A 22,062-nucleotide genomic window follows, 5' to 3' on the forward strand; every position below is an offset into this window, starting at 1 on the left:
GTTATTTGTGGACGACTTCCAGTTACATCTTTTAGGTCAGAGTCCTGCTCTAGGATGTTCCAATGTTTCTGAAGAATTTCATACATTTTTCTATATTGTAGACTATAGTCCCCAATAATTCTAATTTGTTTGTTGTCACCTGTAATATTTAAGTTGGTGTCAGTAGAATTCTCATTGGTGAATTGTTTTCATCTAGAATTATATTTTTCAACAACTTCTATATAAAATTAGGGGGCACAGAGGGACAGTGTCATGGTTGGGTTTACATCCCCTGTAAAGGATAAATCTGGTTCTGGAAGTCTGCACTGTATTTTGCTGCTAGCACTTAGGGTCGCAGACCCCACATCACAACAGGCTGCAGTGGAAATAACACATAAGGATTCTGTGATAGAAACATAAGTTTGGTGACTGGTAGCGACACACAGTATAAATATATGTAACAGTCATGTTATTATGGTGTATGTAGTACAGACTTATAGAAGGGATTCCCAGCAAATACTACGATTGTAAAATATGACTCTGCTGAATTTAGGTTTTGTACCTCAATTTTTAATTATGGATTCTTCTTTTTATTATTCATTGAATTCATTATTCAGTGCTAGTGAATTGTACTCCCATTCCTATTCATTCCTATTTATACATGTAATACAGGCTTGTTTCTACTTACTGTGTTATATGTGTAATATAACTATACAGGATCTATTATATAGAAACCCATTGTTCAGAAAGATAATCCAGATGATTAAACAGATCTGGAAATCAGTCCAGTCTACTGTATGCGCCATATTGGAATAATAATATCAAATAGTGTGAAGGATACAATATAATCTAAAATATATACAGTTGTGACTGTTTGATGTCAGATGAAATGCAAATAAGTAGAGGGTCAAACACTGAGCAAAGAGTAGTCGATATTTAGGGGGCTATTTATCAAAAAGTCGAGTTTTAGAGGTTTGTGAGGTTTTTATACCTCTAATGAACTCACAACTCGAATATTTTCTAAATTAATAAAAAACTGGAATGTTAAAAACTTGAATCAGTCTAGTTGTGGTGAAAAACTCAAATACTCTCATTTATCTAGTTTTTGGGTAAAATCCTCCGAAAAAAACATCATGAAGGCTAAAAACATCTTCAAATGGTTCAAGGGACTTGACTTCTACATGACCAAGACAGGTTTTAGCTGGTGTTTTTTTCAGATTTGAGCTATTTCCAGCTTCGGGGGTATAATAAAAAATCAAGGTTTTTTTTTAACCTGAAAATTCGAGTTTTGACTGAAAAATACCTAGAAAACTTGAATGTTTTTGGTAAAATCAACTCAACTTTTGATAAACAATCCCCTTCATGATGCAGTTCTGGATATTTTTAATTCTAATTCCTCTTCTATCTAAATGGGAACATGAAAGGGGCTCTGAAAATCCCTGAAGTGGATCATTATATGACTTGATATCAGGATATATAATGATTTCAGGTAAGTTGGGGAAAGTGAGGAGCACAAAGCTCATTCAAATGCCCCAGGGTGAGACCATTACCCTAAAAGAGGGGAGTTAATTAATGTTACAGGAGACACAACATCTCATTGGGGGATGTGATTAATGAAGTGACACATGGGTCTATTACATGTATTTAGTGGGCAAACTAGTTGTATATAAAACATTAAGAAAAGAACTTCTGGCTTTATTTCATGAAAGAGATTTATCACACTCATGTTATATTTACACTGAATGATAATACATATGGAACAGTCACTAGAGATATTTATCACTGATTATTTTCACAATTGTCTCTGTAATGTTGTGTTCCAGCCCAACCCCCGATGCCCCAGCCTGTGAATATCACCCTCTGTTGTGACTCCGGAGAAGTACTTTTCTCTCTGAAGCTCCTGAGTTTTTATCCCAAAGAGATACAGACTGAGTGGCATCTCATAACAGGACCATCTAAAAATAAATTATCATCAACACCAAGTTTGACCCAGAATTCCGATGAGACTTGGAACATTGAGAGTAACTGCAAAGTGTCAGGAAACAAACTGAGAGATCCAAAGTCCAGAGTGTCCGTCACCTGGAAACATGAAACCATGGAAGGTCCAGAAACAAGAGAAATATCAGTTCTAGATCCAGGTAAGGGAGGCACAAGAGACACAAAACTATAAACTACAGATAATCACATTATGAGTCTCTGTCTGTTGGTCAATACAGGGAAATGACACTGTATCTGAGTCTGTATTTGTTAGGGATACTGGGGGGGGGGTACCAAAGTGATTAAGCTCCATTGGTCAATGTAAGGGCCCATCCAGAATCCAAATAATTCTCAGTATTTTACTTTATTCTGCAGGTTTCCCTTGGGCCCCAGAAATTGGGGAGATAGTGACCCCCAGCCTTGTCCTTGGGGAAGAGGCCACATTTCAGTGTAAGATCTCCAGGTGCCTCCCTGCTGCCCTGACAGTCACATGGTGGAGAAAGGAGGAAGGAGACCAGGAGGGGGTCCCCGTGAGTCCTGGAGACAAGTACAAGATCCCCAAACTCACAGAGGACTATAGACATTTCTCCTGCACTGCCACTTTGTCCTTCACTCCTTCCCCACTCACTGACAATGGGGTGGAATTTTTCTGTGTGGTGGAACATGTACAACACAGAATATGGAGAGGGACCGGCCCACTGCAAGTGCAGGGTAAGTTCTGTGCAGGTAACCAGTGGGGGGGGGTGCAGTATACCTCATAAGTTGTGCGCGCGCGCATTTTAACACAATTTGTATGCAGCCAAAAGTAAATTAGAGTATGGGGGATATTTCTTTATGTACAGTATGTAACTGGTTTAAGGGCACCTACCTATAACCTACCCATAACCTGATGGTAGCTCCAGGGTACCCCAGTGTCAATAGGTGTTCTCTCACATCATCTGCCAGAGACATGGGAAGAACACAAGGGCACATAGCCCACCAATTGGGAAGTGACTGGACACAATTACCTTTACTACACGGTGTCAATAAGTCTAATATTTGGATCCATTGTGGTGCAACTTGTAGCTGTGTTGGTAAATTACACCTGTACTGTGTAACTGATGTAACTGTGTAACTCCATGGTGATTGTAAGACACCCTAGTGCCATGTTATCATTTATACAAATTTATGTGCAACCTTAAAGCACAGAGCCCACATGTGGAAAGATCCCCAGTACATTCTGGATAAGAGATCCTGTAACTGTATATGATACACAAAAGCCATGAATATCTTGTAAATTATATCCTTATAAACGGTGAGTAGTGATGTCATCAGTTATAAACGGTGAGTAGTGATGTAATTTCTGTCACATGACTCACTAAAATTTGTGTATTATAATAAATAAAGTACCCCCAGTTGTAAAATATGAGGATATTATAAGTTACCTCGGAGTTCCATGACCTGTATAAAAACACTCGGCCTTCGGTCTCGTACTTTTATATGGTCATGAAACTCCTCGGTAACTTATAATATCCTTATATTTTACAAGAGGGGGTACTTTATTCACTATATCTTATATACACTGTATATGAAGATATCTCACACAGTCTCTGTTGGCTCTCACAATCACTACCTCAGTTTGAGTGGATAAAGGGGCAAATGGGCATTTCCCTCGCATGATACAAATGAAATGGGTAGAACTAAAAGTGCAATCATTGTACATGCAGGTTGGGGGCACATATAACCCCACCCACAGCGTTATAGTATGATGCCAAGTTAGAGGCTCCAGTCCTAGAATGAGGAGGTCATTTTGCATTGAGTGCCACCAACAGTAACTGCCATTTCTTTGGATTTTTTTACAGAAATAGACACTCGCCCCACTGATCTACCTCCTTTATTTGCTGATCGATTCTCTCCAAATAACAATATCAAGGAGGTTAGCTCTCTCTCCCCTCCCCCCCAAAGAGACCAAAGGGATCAGAAGATGGAAAGATCACGTCAACAAACTCAGGTTACTTCAAAGGAGTTAAGACGTGACCCAGGTAGAATCCAAAGGTCTAGGTCTAGATCCAGATCACCTTTCTCATCTAAAAAAATCTCTCCACCTCCTTCCAGTAAAGGTAATATGGTCTTTGAATCTTAATAACCATAGAGTGTTGCAATTTGGCTGGAGGTTCCCTTCATTCCAACAACTTCTCTTTAACAGAGAAGGAACAAAGGAAAAAAGGAGGTGTTTCTACCAGTTTTCCTTGAACATGTTATTTTACATTTGGTTCATTGTTATAGTTAATGATTTAGTTTATGACATGTTTTGTAAAGTTTGGAATTTTACTGAAGGTTATGTTAGGTTTCATGTTGTGAAATGTATAACTAAAGTTATAATTACAGACTCAGTGAATATTATCTCTAAAACTACCCTTAAAGTAAACATACTCATCTGTGAGCAATAGTGATGGGTGAATTTGTGGCGTTTCGCCGAAAGATTTGCAAATTTCCCGCAAAATTTGCGAAACGGGGAAAAATTAGGGAAACGCCGTAAATTCACTAGCAAATTTTTTTGACGCCGGCGAATTTTTCGCTGGTGAATTTTCACAGCGGTTTTGCAAATTTATTCGCTGGTGGCAGTGAATTCGCACCTGCCGAATTAATTCGCCCATCACTATTGAGCAAATGTTAATTAAATAACAAAATGGCTCTAAATATCATATCTTGGAACATAAATGGCTTGAACCATTACATAAAAAACAGAAAAGTCCTTCAACACCTTAAAAGATTAAATTGCGTTGTAGCCCTCCTCCAAGAGACACACCTAAATGATGGAGACAATGATACAATGTCTAGAGATTGGGTTGGTGAAATAGCTTTCTCCCCAGCCATCAAAAAGAAAGGATGAGTGACCTTCCTAATTCATCGTAAATTAAATGCCCACATTTTGATGGTGCATAAAGATGAGTATGGCAGATTTGTGTATACAGAGAAAATGGCATCTTCTTTCCACATATGCTCCAAACCATTCAAAAGAAAGTTATTTTGTCAATGTAAATCTTAGAATCTCAACCATCCCTCAGTCCAACCTAATTGTGGGAGGTGACTTTAACAAAACTCATATTCACTTTCTAGATAGAATTGATCCAAACTTAAATACTCACGATAAAAAAATCTAAATGGTTGAATGAATTACTAAATACATCCAAACTCATGAATATCTGGAGATTACTGTAATAAAACCTACCTGCCCTGGTGGTCTAGTGTGGCGGTGGGGACGCCTGTGCGCCACCATCGGCGGGGACGTCCGCCGCGTGGTCCTCTTCCTACGCCATCTTGCCTTCCATAGGGCGCCTGTGTGTTGTTTATAGGCGCAAACGCGCCAGCGCGTTTTGGCCCGAATGTGCAGGTTTTGGGCACAAATTCTTTCCCCATATAAAAGGCCCATTCTGACTGCAGACAGATGCCCGTGATAGAACTTGTTTTCTATTGGTTTCCTGAGCCTTGTGCATCTGATCTGTATTCTGTCTGTTTGATTATCCGTGTTTGACCCAGCCTGTTCTTGACTACACTGCATTCTGTATCCTGACCCTTGCCTGCCTACGACAACTCTTCCTGCTTAACCCTTGCCTGCCTGACGATTCTGATATCCACCTGCCTCGACCCAGCCTGTCTGACGATTCTCTTGCCTGCTCCATTTGTACCGTGACCTTCGGCCCAAAAGACTCTGCTAACAGCCGTGCCCCTTTGCCAGCCAGAACATCTCGCCTTGTACCCCTCGTTAACTCCAGGTGGCACCCAAGTAAGCTGAGGGCTCCTCCCGAAGCCCAACGGTGGTCACACTACTGGTGAAGCCGAGCGGAGACCAGGGTGCTTGGCACTTGTTCTGGTATTGGGTGCCGGTAGTGACAATTACTCCACCCCACAGTAAGGGAATTTTCTCAAATTGTCAGGAGTCGAGGCGAGTCCGAAGGTATGAGCCTCCCCCACGCTTCCCACTGAGTTGCGCCCTGAGGGTTGAGACAGGACGTTCCCAGATAAGGAATAGCAGGAGTGCTAGATGAGCCCACAGAAATAACAGTTCGTAATAAGGGCCAGCACTTATCTGCAGGAGACGAAGCGAAGTCAGGAACAGGCCGGGTCATACACAGGAAATGATCAAGAAGCAGGTACCAGTTGAGGGAAATCCAGAAGAGTAGTCAGAAAAGCCAAGGTCGAGATCAGACGAGCAAATACAGGAATCCAGGGATAATCAGAAGAGTAGTCAGGAACAAGCCGTGGTCGAAATCAGAATAAACATCAGTAGTATACGCTTAGTGTCAGTAAGACGATCACTTCGCACTGGGCCTAGGTCGGAGTGACCTTTTAACCCCAGGACGCATGTTGGCGTCATAACGCGCGCCTGCGTCAGAACGCGCGCGCGCACGCAAATGCGCGCCCGCGTCAGAGCGCGCGCCCGCGTCAGAACGAGCGTGCGCACGTAAATGCGCGCCCGCGTCCAAACACACGCGCACATCAGGACACGCGCTCGACCCCGCAACAAGCGCCGGAGTGGAAGCACAGGCCTGGGGAGATGTCGGCTCAGCTTGAGCCAGATCTTCTGGATCCCGACACAAATACAATTTGGGTCTAGAATAGATTACATCTTAATTTCCAACAACCTGATATAGGTTCCATTAATCATTCTGACCATTCCCTGACTTCTGTTTTATTTTCTATTCTATCATGTTCTATTTTATCTGTAGCACAAAAAAAAGAATGTATCTTGGTCTTTTCTGATATTGCTGGCAGATCAACCAGAATTTACAAATATGCTCACTGAAAGGTGCGACCTATTCCTTAATGAAAATTCTCAACATAATGACAACCTCCCCCTGCTGTGGGAAACTTGGAAGGCGGTTATTAGAGGCAAATTTTCCTCCTATAGAGACAACTTTTTGAAATTGAATAGACAACATAGAGAATGTTATCTGAATCTTAAATACTTTCCTTCACTGGAAAAGGTTTAAAAATTTAAGGAGATTACTTCTTCACTAAAATCTTGGACAACTTTAAGAGATTTTTTTTTTTGCCAGGTACTCAAAAGCCAAATTGAATAACTGTAATAACAAAGCGAACAATATCTTGGTTAATCTCTCGGAGCTGGAACAAGAATTCTAAATTAATAAAAGATAAACTTGGCTCCCTGACCAATAATCCTTCTAAATTAGAAGATATATTTAAGGAAATTTATGAATCCTTATACTCCTCTCCAGACTACAACCTGGATAATAGCATTAAATTCTTGGAAAAAGTTAAGATCCCTCTGATTTCACACCAACAACTATCCAATTTAAATGAAGAGGTCTCAGATGCTATTAAAAACCTGAAGAAGAAAAAAAAGCAGGGGGGGGGCCCGATGGTCTACCCCCAGTCTTTTACAAATTATTAAACACTAAAATCTCCCCCTTTTTTACAGATCTCTTCAATGATATTTTGTTATCTGGTAAAAAGCTCCCAAACAGCACATTGTCCAACCTAATAAGAGGAAAAAGACCTTTCAAATCTTATAGGCCTATTTCACTACTAAATGAAGACATCAAACTGTTATCCAAGATTTTAGCAGACAGACTTTATTTAAACCTCCTATTTCCCAAGAAAGAGGTCCGGTATAAAAAATATTAGAGCAGTACTCTCTGTAATTTTCTATGCTAAAAATCACAAACTCCCATGCACTATAATCAGTCTCTATGTGGAAAAGGCATTTGATAACGTGATTTGGGACCATCTCTTCAATTGCCTAGGGCTTTTTGGGATAACGGGCCAACGTCATCAGATACCATATACACATCCCCTGAATCCAAGGTTCTAATAGCTGGAGTGAAATTCCCTTCCTTTAAAATTCACAAAGCAACAAGACAAGGGTTCCCCTTATCCCTTTTACTTTTTAACATCTCACTTGAACCTTTGATAGAGTGCTAAATAACATGAAATGGTATTAAAATTAACAAAGTTTACATGAAATCAGTTACTGTCGCAGATGAACTGTTATTGATTATTCAAAATGCCAATTACTCACTGGAGGAAATTTTCAATTCACTCCAAGGGGCAAATTTACTAACCTCCAAAAATTCACCAGAGACAGTTTCGCTCACAGCGCAACACTTTGCCAGGCATAGATTTGCCGGCTCAATGCTAATTCACTAAATTTCACTTGAATGAATGAGTTGCGTCCAGGACAGTGAACGCAGGCGAAGTTGCACTAGCGTTACTGCGCAAAGCAAAGTTGCGCTAGCGTTGCCTAATTTGCATACGGTGGGAAGTTAAAGTTCAATGGACGTATATGTTGCAGCAAATACATTGCACTACACAATCCCGGGGAACCTTAATTAAATGAAATAGAGTTGTTATTTTGCCCTACATTTGCCCTACATATGAGTTTATGTGCCATATGTTAGGAAATGTAGGGGGGGAGCAGGTTACCCAAAAAAAAAATTTACGCTCTTTTGCAGCCTATCACCCTGAAATAGGAAAAGGCACCAGTGTTTTTTGGGACATAGAAAAATTTTCAAAATTTTTTGAGGAAGTCCTATCTACTCTATTGCACTTCATCTGGTCTGAGGTGGCGAGTCTGGCGCAAGAGGTAACGTTCAGTAAAATCTGCATCTTAGTGAATTTGTGTAGTTACATCCATTCACCAGAGAGCAAATTCGCCAGGCGATAGGGAGCGAGGTACCACTCGAGTCTATCTAGCGATAGTCACTTCACCATTTAGTAAATTTGCCCCCAATAGTTTGGCCCTTTTTCAGGATACAAAATAAATGCCACTAAATCAGAAATTATGAATATTAATGTAACTATTTCAGGATTCCTACTATGAAAATTGAATCTTTAAAACCACAGGTCTCATCTAACTTACCTAGTGCTCAAAATTCCATCAGATTTGGGAAAGCTATATGCTTTGAATTTTACTCCTGCTATTAATAAGGTTCTCTCTCTTTGTAATAAATGGAAAAATGTACCCTTGAATTTAAAAGGGAAGATATCTTTTTGTAAAATGCAAATTTTCCCTAAACTAATTTACCCACTGATAAATTTGCCACTTCTAGTAAAACATTCTGATATAAAAAAGTTGGATTCATCTTTGAACAACCTTATTTGGGAGAATAAGAAACCTAAAATTGCTCTCTCAAAGTTATGCTGTCCTGGTGAATTGGGGGGGGGGTTGAAGGTTCCTGATTTTAAGGCTTTTTAACCTAGCTTCAATCACTAGTTATCTTATTGAGTGGATATATGGAGGTAATAGATTTACTAATCCGGAACTTGAAATTTTTCATGATAATAATCTAAACATTTTGGAAGTTGTTCACATAAAGCTGAAAGAGGTGCCCACTATTTTCAAACCTAATCCCTTATTCAGAGACTCGGTGTTCACCTGGAAATTCCTGTTCTTGAGCCACAATCTTAACAACACACAATTCCAAAATGGGCTATCCTTTCCCCCTTCTCTATTAGGAGAAATAATTTAACTTTACTGATGAAAAATGTGGTAGATCCTGGCAATGGCAACTTACTAAAATGGCCCAAGTTTAGAAGATAGAACAACCGGTAGCCAGGAGACCACTCTAATTACATGTTTATCAAGAGTTGGAGTCAAAAAATAAAGAATGTTTTGCTCTTCAGAAACACTGGGTCATTAGTAGATTTTCTTGATAATCCCGATATAATTAACATTAATTTAATTTCCCAAAAACTTTGGTCTGCAGGAAATCTGAAAAATCATCCTCTCAAGAAAGTGGCTGAAAAATGGCCTGGCTACTTACATACTATAATTACTCCTTCCCAACTCTCATATTCTATTAGTAAATATAACCAGTATTTGGTGTCTGAAAAGAGTTCAACACTTTAAATGGTTCACCTGGGTTATGGGAAATAACAACTAGAAGTAAACTTATTTCACTACTTATGGGTCTGTCCAAAGGTGTACAAGGTATGGTTATCCTTGCAAAAGTTTTTGTTTCTAAAACTAAAGCTTAAAATTAAACTAAGCCCAAGATCTGCACTCTTACATCTGAACTCTCTAAGACAGGTCTGAAGAGGCAGCCCAATTCCCAGAAGGATTTATTGTCAAATGTAATTTTGCTGTTACAGCTGTTACAAAAAACTAATGTAGGAGGGTAAAGGTTTTGCTAACCTTTTGTGTTCTTTGGTTTCATTTTTCCTATGTGAACATATTCTGTTGGCAGTTCAGTGACTGGCCAGTAGATGTCAATATAGAAAAGGGTTTTCATGCCTTAGTGGAAGTGTTAGCCAGCTAGGCTGGGTCCTTTTTCCCATAGGGGAGTAGTTCCCCAGATGTTATAAAAACGGATGTTGACATGTGTTCTCTCTCTGTCCAGTGCACCCATTGGAAGTGGGGTGTGCTGTTCGGACCTGAGGTAGAGGTAGGCTTCAGTATAGGTGAAGCAATTGTCAGGTCAGAAAATGTAATAGGTCACTATAGGAGTGACAGATAAATTCAGGAAAGTTAGTGAGCAGCCAAGGCTCCAACGAGGAGTTAGTGAATGGTTAGCACCCTGCGGTGCAGATTTGTGTAACATAAGCAGTGACATTACCCGAGACTTTTTCTGTGTAAATTCTTATATTGTTTCTCAAGTATCTAAGGCAGAACATCAACACCCCGTGTGCTGCCCCATTTCAATCCCATCCTCGTATTGTGTGAATAAGGGGGTGTATCTTCCCCTCACCAGATAAAAATCAAAATTGTGGCTCCCAAAAGGGACTTGTGTAACAAACTGTCAGTACATGAGCACCAGAAATTTAAAATGCAGGAAGAAAGAATAGACATATTACTAGTAATATAATTATCCATTAGCTGTGACATTCTTGTTCTTTTCCAGTCAGCCCAACAAATAGGGGGCAGTAGAACTGTACACGATGCCTGTAGTAGGGAGATGTAAGACACAAGCCCTGATAGTATCTTTCACCTCACATTGTACATACTGGGGAGCTACATATTAACCATCTACTCATAGTTCAGTGAAGCCTCTGTACCCCCTACTTTCACATTACTGGAGACACTTTCATGCTGCACAGAGATCAATGAAGGGATTATTTTCTAGGGGGGCCCTGGCAAGGTTGGGACTTTGATACCAAAAGTCGCAAAACAACTGATCTAGAATATCACGTATATGAATGTCTTTCCAAGTAAATAGTGTTTTAAAAAAACAACAAGAAGGATGAGCCAACAAGTGGCCAGAGCTTACAGTCCTACAGGTCTTCTCATTCCACATGTTATATTCAGTAGCATCTATTAATCTATCTCTATGTATGGCTTTTCCATTTTATCCACTTATTAGAGATGAAACCAACTGTAAGTGGGGGGGTGGGGTCTCTCATAACTTATTTAATCATTAGTAATACCTATCTATTAATATAAATCAACTTTGCACCATAAGGGAGGTTGGTGTCAAGCAGTGCAAGGGGTCTAACATAGAAAAGTCATCAAAAGGGTTTATGTCTTGTCTAGTGGTAACGAGCCCCCAATAAACATTGCTTAACTAAGTGGGATTTGTGCCCCTTCTCTATGAATCAATTATTATATTCTATACAATTATTATATTCTATAGTGAGAGCTATTTGTGCTTATTGACTAGTTTCCTTCTGTGTTGCTGAGGGTTTATATCAAAGAGAAACAAGGATTGGTTATATTCATTGGAAATGAGAACTCAATTCTTTTTGTGTGTATGTGATTTACAGAGCTATGGAATGAAGCCTGTACAGCAGAACTGGGAGACACCAACCGTGGAATGGAGGTAGATCCTGAGCCCAATGATGAAGATGAGATGGATACTCAGTAACATTATGGAGAGAAACTCTAGGATGTCATGTAACTTGGAATTCAGGTTGGCCAGTTTATTGGAGAGCCCATTGCTTTATTTCAGGAGAAGTCTGGCAGTTGTTGGGTGATAAGAGATGAAGGAATGATTATTAATGAGAAGATATAAATGAAGGAGATGGTATAGTTGAGAAGGATAACAGATGAAGGCAATGCCACTTGTACATTATAATACCAACCTACTCTGTATTTCATCTGTTATTCACCCATTATATCTTCATACTAATGTTTTTGTATATAAATGTTATGTATTAGAAGGTGCAAAGGCTACTCTGTAATTCTATTAACCCCTACAACCAATCCCATTCTTCATTTCAATCCATTAGATCTGTAAATGTGAACTACCAATTGGCCTATGACTAAGTGTCCAAGTGACACGAAATGCGTTAGGTATGAGATGTTTTGATAAATAAAACTTTCATACTTTTATCTACTATCAGTCTGATCTATGCGTGACCTATCAGAGTACCTTGCTTCAAAGTTTTGTGTTTCTAACTACTGATTGGTTGCCATGGGTTACTAGACCTGCAGTAAACTCATCTCTTGTTATCACATTCCTCTCCTCTGTTTTTGTCACAGTGTAATTACACTACTAATTCATACTGAGCCTCTGTATTGTCTGTTTATAATAAAATCTATAAATGTGTCAGTTCCACTCAGTGTTTGTGTCTAATTCTACCCAAATGAACCCAAACTCCCCCCCACTTGGACTCATCCCTCCAGTTTGTATCACAGTCACTTGGGAGCCTGGGAGATTCTATTGGAGACTGGAATGTTCCATTGTTTAGTAGTAGGTTGGTCACTGTGAGATTCACACTGCACAAGCTCTATCCTCATTGTGGCACAAAATACATTTAATTAAATATCATAAAAATAATGATTGCCCCCTAATAACCTGGCAGTGTATGAAGGAGAAACTAGAAATGAATAGGAGAGACCTGGACAGAAAGGGGGAAAAAACCGCTTATATCCCATGAATGTGCCGTGTGTATAATTACCTGTCTGTTACTTGTCTATAAAATATAGGTATGTACATACTGCACCTCTGGGCTGCTGTGACACTTCCTCACACTAAATCATATGATAATAACGAGTCAGTGATAATATTATTGTATTTATGTGTTATAATAAACAATGAAGTGACCCCACTCTGTAGTCTCTAGCCACATGTTGCACCTCACTTGCCACCCCACCCATATGCTGTGTATTTATTTTATTACATCAGGTGCAAACGTGGGGGAGGCAAATTGGCTCTTGGGCACTACGCTGGAATTCTGGGTAAATACATTGGATTGTGGGTAAATAAATACAGTGATTTGCAATAGAAATTTGTACTTTGCACAGCTTGTAACTAAATGTCCCTATTATGTGTAAGGGGCATATTTATTTAATTTATTTATGACAACAAATCCAACCAAACTCCCTTCCACAACTCATTTGTCAATAATTTTTCTTCAAACCAAAATGTGTGCAATATAAATACGATCGATGATACTAAATTTTATTGAGTTTTCAACTTTTTCGGATTATCAGAAGAAAACCCAGAATTTTTAGAATTAGCCAGCGCAGATCCCAATGTCAACAAACAACTTCAGGAAGATTTGCCTTTGACTTCTACATCACCTCAACAGGTTTTCAGATTCAGATTTTTAGCAGTTTTGGGATATAATCAATCTCCAAAAATGTTAGGTTTTTTTCCCATGAAAAATTGGGAAAAGTTTTCCTCCTAAAAACCCCAACCAGAAAAAAATCAAGGTTTAATAAATGGGCCCCTTAGTGAGTGCTAGGATTATAGTAGGCTCCACATAATGAAACATTATGGGGGTAATTGACAAAGGTGGAGAGAGCCCATATTTGGAAAAAAGTGGTGGAGAGCCCATACTGTATATGTAAAAAGTTTTAACCCACACTTACATTATTTTATTAGTTTTAATGAATGAAGAAATATTAGTAATTTCAGTGAATATATTATCTAAAGGAAAAGTAAAGCCTCTTTTTTTTTTTAGTTTTAGCAGCAATTAGACACTTGACCTGAGACAAGAAAACCTATTTCTGATACAAATCCCTATATTATGCAAAATAACATGTGTTGTATTTAGACCCTTATATCTTGTTACAGAAGTGGAATTACACAAACATGTTGTCAGACTTAGAAATCCAAAAATATATTCCCAGTCAATACTTTCAAAGTTAAAAAGTCTAGGCGGAGCATCAATTGGTCTGTATGCCTATTTTTTAATATTTATGCTAAATAAAGAGTGACTTTTTAACTTTGAAAGTATTGACTGGGAATAGATTTTTGTATTTTGGATTTGGGTGCCTTTTGGAATTGGGAGCTATATTCCAGCATTTTTGGCCCTTTTTTTTTGACAGGCCTGTGTAGACTGCAGCAGCTGAGCAACAAGTGTTTGTCAGATTTAGAAAGCCCAGGTTATCCTTAAAAAAAAGATGTATAATTTTTCTAGCTAAAATAAACCCCCTCCCCCCAAAATTCCAATTTGATGTCTGACTGACAGGTGTAGTAAGAGCTAAAGGCAAATTCAAAAAAAAATGTTGTTAAAATGTCGTGCAAAAGACAAAATCTGAAAACTTTCTGTTTAAAAGACAAATTCACAAATGTGGAGATAGAGGTTTGTGAATTTGGTGGCAAATCCGACACTTTTATCTCCACTTTTATTTTGCCTCAATATCATCACTTTCATGAATTCCCCCCAATGAGTTGCAAAATGCACTTGGGTCAGTCGACTACACACCCAGGAACTTACTGACAAGGGAGGGAGATCCATCAAATTCATTCAGAACTTGATCATCATTTCATTTTATAGACAAGAGCCAAGAAAAAGTTGGAACTGACTAATGTGGCAATTCTGGTGGCACTCACTTTGTAACTGGTATGGGTGCTTTGATTATATTGAACTCAGTTTTAATTCCTTATCTCTCATGTACATTGAGGGCCATTTATCATGGTGGTACAGGATCTTGGGTTCCCTTGTGCTGATGGATGCAGCAGGTATATGGAGATTGATCCAGTGGGACAAATTGGTTAGTACATTGGTGTGGGCAACTTTGTGATTACATCACTGGCTACATATTTCCCCCCAGTCTGTCTTATTCTAGCCAATCACAAATACAAGTCCCTTCATGGCTTCACCCAGCGCTTGCTGAATGAAAAGTGGTGGCACAATAATGTTGTACTCCATTAGGGAAAGTAGACATATACAGAGAATTCAGAGCTGGAGCCCTTGTATAAAGAGGCAAATACACATGGAGCAAAGATTGATGTAAAACACATGACATAAGGATCTATATACCTGGCATAGAGGGAGTCAAAGTCTTCATAAACTTTGCTCCATCTGTACATCCAGACACAGACAGAAATACTCAGCTGATAAAATGAAACTTCTCTTTTATGCTAATATGACTATGAAGATTTTCATTCATCCAGGTCATGAGTTGAACTGAAGAAGCTGCTCAGATGAATAATGAAACGTCTTCATTGATTACTCAGCAAGTCCAGTTGTTTTTAGATTTACCTATACTAGATATTCTCTTTTATGCTGTTTTCCTCTTACTCAAGTGTAATAAATTGAGAGAACTGATGTTGTACCAAGGTGTGTCCACTGGAACCTGCTCTGAGATTGGCTCAATTTTACACTATGATCTGTAACATAACAGGGATAAAGTGAGACTGTCTGTCTCTCCACTCAGAGATGGTTTACAAATGCACTCTATAACCACACACTGGAGCTGTTTTTTTTGTACCTAGAAACAACTAGTGCCAAAGAAGAGGAACAATCAAAGAGAGTCAAGAACGTCGCATAGGCGTTTTAGCTTCTTTGCTAATTTACAGCAATTTTTCATGCAATGGTGGGGCAAAGGAACTCAGGGGAGGGTGGATTGGCAGAATGGAAACCTTTTTTTGCTAATCACACGATGACCCGGCTACCATTTTCGCAAGACGCTCATGCAGACTTCTCATTCTCCAGTACAAGGTGTTGCTTTACACAAGTGCTAGGGATTAGGCCATTCTCTATTAGGTGCCTCAGAGAGGACATAGTGATAGTTAACAATGACGGCACACCTTTGTCTGGAGTTATGTTGTTTTTTTTTAGAGAAGTGTCATTCTGCTCGCCATTTTCTATTTATAATCCAATACAAGGTGTTGCTTTATACACAGTGCCAGGGAATAGGCCTTTAACCATTAGGTACCTCTGAGAGGACAAAGTGACAGCTAACCATTACTCGCCCACTGCATTGGATTTAAATGATTTACTTGATGCTTTTTAAGGAAATGATACTCAGTTGATGGTCTGTTCGCCGTTCCTACTCACTCAGCAATTTTTCCAATCTCTGTACTATATATATTCCTCTGTGTTCCCCCCGTTATATAAATTAATTTGAGGGCATTCGGTCGATGTGGGATTTAGGTGTGACCAACACATGAGAACCTCGTATGCTGCATTCCCTTAATACCTACAGGTATAGGACCCCTTATCCGGAAACCCGATATCCAGAAAGCTCCAAATTACGGAATGGCTGTCTCCCATAGACTCCATTTTATCCAAATAATCCAAATTTTTAAAAATGATTTCCTTTTTCTCTGTAATAATAAAACAGTAGCTTGTACTTGATCCCAACTAAGATATAATTAATCCTTATTGGAAGCAAAACCAGCCTATTGGCTTTATTTAATGTTGAAATTAATTTCTAGTAGACTTAACGCATGAAGACCCAAATTACGGAAAGATCCGTTATCCGGAAAACCCCAGGTCCTGAGCATTCTGGATAACAGGTCCCATACCTGTATATACCAGATCAATTACGTCTATTTATTTTTTATTTGTGTTTTTAATCAATGAATTTTCCCTCTATATTTACACATCTCTTTTTACGGAGCTATTAAATGTTACGTTTTAATCAGTCTATTTATTGTCCAATGAAATGTGTATCATGTATCAGATAATTCTTTTAAGCACTATTAGCACTTTAATCATTATATCATCAATCAAGGTTTTTTTTTTTCTCACTTGTATCCATAATAATCACAATCAATTTGGGATGAATTGTTTCTTTGCTATTTGTAATCACAATGAACACAATACATTTTGAGATGGTTTTAAGTTCACAAGTATTCCAGCACAACACAGTCAATTACAATTTGCATCTTATAGATTCTTGACTCTCTTTGATAGTTCCTCTTCTTTGGCACTAGTTGTTTCTACTATATTTATAGAGTTGTCAGCACATTTGGTGGCGATCTGTTAGAAGGTGCGGAAAACCAAATTAATTTTTATATACTCTTCTGTACCTAGAAGTTGAAGCTATTTCCATATTAAGATGAATAAATGCTGTCCTAAATGTCTAGCACTCCCAACTTTGACCGATATGGAAATGAAGAAGACTTTGCCGTTTTTTCTCTCCCTATAGTATTACGGGATAGCGGCAATGTCAAATTGTCATAGAGTCTAGGCAAAGGGCTATGTTGTTGACAGGCAGTCTTTAACATGGATTGGAAAGTCCTCTTGTGATTGGTCAACTTTGACCGATATGGAAATGAAGAAGACTTTGCTGTTTTTTCTCTCCCTATGGTATTATGGGATAGGGAAGTTGAGGCTTACTAGGCACAGGTCAACACATGGCCATGTGTTGGAATGTTAGCTTTTATCATGGGAGTGCTTAGGCAATGGCTAGTTTGCCATAGAGCCTAGGCAAAGGGTTATGGGACTGACAGCTCTTGTCATAGAAAGCTGTGGGTCTTCCTATTTGTTGTATGGCAGGGAGGAATCTATAGTAGGCAAAAGGCTATGTTGTTTGACAGGCAGTCTTTAACATGGATTGGAAAGTCCTCTTGTGAGTGGTCAACTTTGACAGATATGGAAATGAAGAAGACTTTGCCGTTCTTTCTCTCCCTATGGTTTTACGGGATAGCGGCAATGTCAAATTGTCATAGAGTGTAGGCAAAGGGCTATGTTGTTTTCAGGCCATCCTTGACCTGGATTGGAAAGTCCTCTTGTGATTGGTCAACTTTGACCGATATGGAAATGAAGAAGACTTTGCTGTTTTTTCTCTCCCTATGGTATTACAGGATAGGGAAGTTGAGGCTTAGTAGGCATAGGTCAACACATGGCTATGTGTTGGAATGTTACCTTTTATCATGGGAGTGCTTAGGCAATGGCTAGTTTGCCATAGAGCCTAGGCAAAGGGATATGGGACTGACAGCTCTTGTCATAGAAAGCTGTGGGTCTTCCTATTCTTTGTATGGCAGGGAGGAATCCATAGTAGGCAAAAGGCTATGTTGTTTGACAGGCAGTCTTTAACATGGATTGGAAAGTCCTCTTGTGATTGGTCAAATTTGACCGATATGGAAATGAAGAAGACTTTGCCGTTTTTTCTCTCCCTATGGTATTACGGGATAGCGGCAATGTCAAATTGTCATAGAGTCTAGGCAAAGGGCTATGTTGTTGACAGGCAGTCCTTGACCTGGATTGGAAAGTCCTCTTGTGATTGGTCAACTTTGATCGATATGGAAATGAAGATGACTTTGCTGTTTTTACTCTCCCTATGGTATTACGGGATAGGGAAGTTGAGGCTTACTAGGCACAGGTCAACACATGCCTATGTGTTGGAATGTTAGCTTTTATCATGGGAGTGCTTAGGCAATGGCTAGTTTGCCATAGCGCCTAGGCAAAGGGATATGGGACTGACAGCTCTTGTCATAGAAAGCTGTGGGTCTTACTATTCTTTGTATGGCAAGGAGGAATCTATAGTAGGCAAAGGCTATGTTGTTTGACAGGCAGTCTTTAACATGGATTGGAAAGTCCTCTTGTGATTGGTCAACTTTGACCGATATGGAAATGAAGAAGACTTTGCCGTTTTTTCTCTCCCTATGGTATTACGGGATAGCGGCAATGTCAAATTGTCATAGAGTCTAGGCAAAGGGCTATGTTGTTGACAGGCAGTCCTTGAGCCTGATTGGAAAGTCCTCTTGTGATTGGTCAACTTTGACTGATATGGAAATGAAGAAGACTTTGCCGTTTTTTCTCTCCCTATGGTATTACGGGATAGCGGCAATGTCAAATTGTCATAGAGTCTAGGCAAAGGGCTATGTTGTTTGACAGGCAGTCTTTAACATGGATTGGAAAGTCCTCTTGTGATTGGTCAACTTTGACCGATATGGAAATGAAGAAGACTTTGCCGTTTTTTCTCTCCCTATGGTATGACGGGATAGCGGCAATGTCAAATTGTCATAGAGTCTAGGCAAAGTGCTATGTTGTTGACAGGCAGTCTTTAACATGGATTGGAAAGTCCTCTTGTGATTGGTCACCTTTGACCGATATGGAAATGAAGAAGACTTTGCCGTTTTTTCTCTCCCTATGGTATTACAGGATAGCGGCAATGTCAAATTGTCATAGAGTCTAGGCAAAGGGCTATGTTGTTGACAGGCAGTCTTTAACATGGATTGGAAAGTCCTCTTGTGATTGGTCAACTTTGACTGATATGGAAATGAAGAAGACTTTGCAGTTTTTTCTCTCCCTATGGTATTACGGGATAGGGAAGTTGAGGCTTACTAGGCACAGGTCAACACATGTCCATGTCTTGGAATGTTAGATTTTATCATCAAAGTGCTTAGGTAATGGCTAGTTTGCCATAGAGCCTAGGCAAAGGGATATGGGACTGACAGCTCTTGTCATAGAAGGCTGTGGGTCTTCCTATTCTTTGTATGGCAAGGAGGAATCTATAGTAGGCAAAAGGCTATGTTGTTTGACAGGCAGTCTTTAACATGCATTGGAAAGTTCTCTTGTGATTGGTCAAATTTGACCGATATGGAAATGAAGAAGACTTTGCAGTTTTTTCTCTCCCTATGGTATTACGGGATAGGGAAGTTGAGGCTTACTAGGCACAGGTCAACACATGTCTATGTGTTGGAATGTTAGATTTTATCATGGGAGTGCTTAGGCAATGGCTAATTTGCCATATAGCTTAGGCAAAGGGATATGGGACTGACAGCTCTTGTCATAGAAGGCTGTGGGTCTTCCTATTCTTTGTATGGCAAGGAGGAATCTATAGTAGGCAAAAGGCTATGTTGTTTGACAGGCAGTCTTTAACATGGATTGGAAAGTCCTCTTGTGATTGGTCAACTTTGACCGATATGGAAATGAAGAAGACTTTGCTGTTTTTTCTCTCCCTATGGTATTACGGGATAGCGGCAATGTCAAATTGTCATAGAGTCTAGGCAAAGGGCTATGTTGTTGACAGGCAGTCTTTAACATGGATTGGAAAGTCCTCTTGTGATTGGTCAACTTTGACCGATATGGAAATGAAGAAGACTTTGCCGTTTTTTCTCTCCCTATGGTATTACGGGATAGGGAAGTTGAGGCTTACTAGGCACAGGTCAACACATGTCCATATGTTGGAATGTTAGATTTTATCATGGGAGTGCTTAGGCAATGGCTAATTTGCCATAGAGCCTAGGCAATGAAGCCTCTGGACTGCAGCTCTTGGTTCATAGAAGCTGTGGGTCTTCCTATTCTTTGTATGGCAAGGAGGAATCTATAGTAGGCAACAGGCTATGTTGTTTGACAGGCAGTCTTTAACATGGATTAGAAAGTCCTCTTGTGATTGGTCAACTTTGACCGATATGGAAATGAAGAAGACTTTGCCGGTTTTTCTCTCCCTATGGTATTACGGGATAGCGGCAATGTCATAATTAGCAAGGCTATGACAGCAGTCTAAATGGCTGAAATTTGTGATGCAACTTGCATATGGAAATGAGAAGACTTGCCGTTTTCTCTATCGTATAGGCAAGGAATTCAATGCGCTTGTTTGACAGGCATCTTAACATGATGAAAGTCCTCTTGTGATTGGTCAACTTTGACCGATATGGAAATGAAGAAGACTTTGCCGTTTTTTCTCTCCCTATGGTATTACCGGATAGGGAAGTTGAGGCTTACTAGGCACAGGTCAACACATGGTCATGTGTGGGAACGTTAGATTTTATCATGGTTTGATGTTCCACACATGGTCGCTACTTGACTATTTGGCTTGATGTCAATTGTATTACACAGGAGACGTTTTGCTGAATAGCTGTCGGAGACCCCCCTTCTCTGCCTATGCAGGATCGCCCACCTTCGGGTGGACTTAACCTGCTTGCTGCAATCGGGTTGGGGGCATTCCTCCGATAGACGGGTGACGACCGCCTTGGCGGAAGGCTTGCTGAAGGCTTGAGGAGGATTTCTTCTTGGGAGAAAAAGTGAGTCAAGAATGCCATTCACCTTTGATTTTCCGAGCGGGGAAACCCAGCTGAAGAACACCGTAAGGATTGAAGTTGAAGAAGAACATCGGAGCCTGAAGGATTTAAGATTCATCGTGGGGGAGATTCTGCTTGGCGTTTTCAACCTCAAGAATGAAGAAATTCTTTGCCTTCAGGACCAAGAGAGGAGGGGAGCATATACCATCACCTTCACCTCTCTCCATTGCTGTGAAAACATCTACGCAGTATTATCCAATAAAGAACTGAAAGAGGATAGACTTGATGGCCTCAAGTTTTTCTTTTATATGGGTTGGAGGACGTCCCGCTGGTCGTCCACCTGTTTAACCCATTTATTGATACCGCAGACATTGTCACCTTTCTGCAGCGGTATTGCACCGAGGTCCGCTTCTCCCATTTAATTAAGGGTGGACTCGGACACTGGAATGGGAAAAAGAAATTTTTTGTGAAGTTTCGTAAAGACCCGGATGGAATCGGTGGATTTATGCACCCTCCGTCAAATTTTCACATTGGAAGAAACAGGGGATACCTTTTTTACCCTGGTATGCCCTTGTACTGCCGCAACTGTAACCGCTTTGGACATACAAGAGAGTCCTGTCCGGACGCTAAGATGACCCGGTGTAATAAGTGTGGTCGACCGGGTCATATTGCTGTTGTATGCACACAAAAACAAATGTGTAATATGTGTGGGCAGGAAGGCCACAAGTATAGAGATTGCCCCAGAAAGGCTAAGAGACAGGGCGCCGGGGCTGAGCGGGCAGAGAAATCCAGTGCGAGGTCTGAGCAGGTGTCGACAGCGGTTGCCGTCCCAGCTAAGAAGACCTCGGGTAAGTCGGGTGAGTCGTCCGTACTGTCTGTGAATGGCAAAATGCCAGTTAAATCAAAACCGATAGTGGCGAGAAGGAGCTCAGTAGTCGGTCCTGAGAACGATTCGGTTGAATTGCCAACAACCGAGCACTCGATGAAGGTCCAGGAGGCTCGTAGGAAATCGGTTTCT

The 22,062-nt window shown here is 40.0% G+C and overlaps 1 protein-coding gene across 1 annotated transcript in view; it reads left to right on the forward strand.

Moving 5' to 3' along the window:
• LOC108703822 overlaps positions 1-21,022 on the forward strand; it is a 68,433-nt gene extending 47,411 nt beyond the window's left edge. The window contains exons 14-17 of the mRNA XM_041576354.1: positions 1,803-2,117; positions 2,332-2,667; positions 11,659-11,755; positions 20,914-21,022. Of these exons, the coding sequence (XP_041432288.1) occupies positions 1,803-2,117; positions 2,332-2,667; positions 11,659-11,755; positions 20,914-21,022 (857 nt within the window). The remainder of the gene's footprint in view (positions 1-1,802; positions 2,118-2,331; positions 2,668-11,658; positions 11,756-20,913) is intronic.
• Positions 21,023-22,062: the final 1,040 nt, after the last annotated feature.

Source organism: Xenopus laevis, chromosome 9_10L, assembly GCF_017654675.1.
Source record: "Xenopus laevis strain J_2021 chromosome 9_10L, Xenopus_laevis_v10.1, whole genome shotgun sequence".
Lineage (NCBI taxonomy): Eukaryota > Metazoa > Chordata > Amphibia > Anura > Pipidae > Xenopus > Xenopus laevis.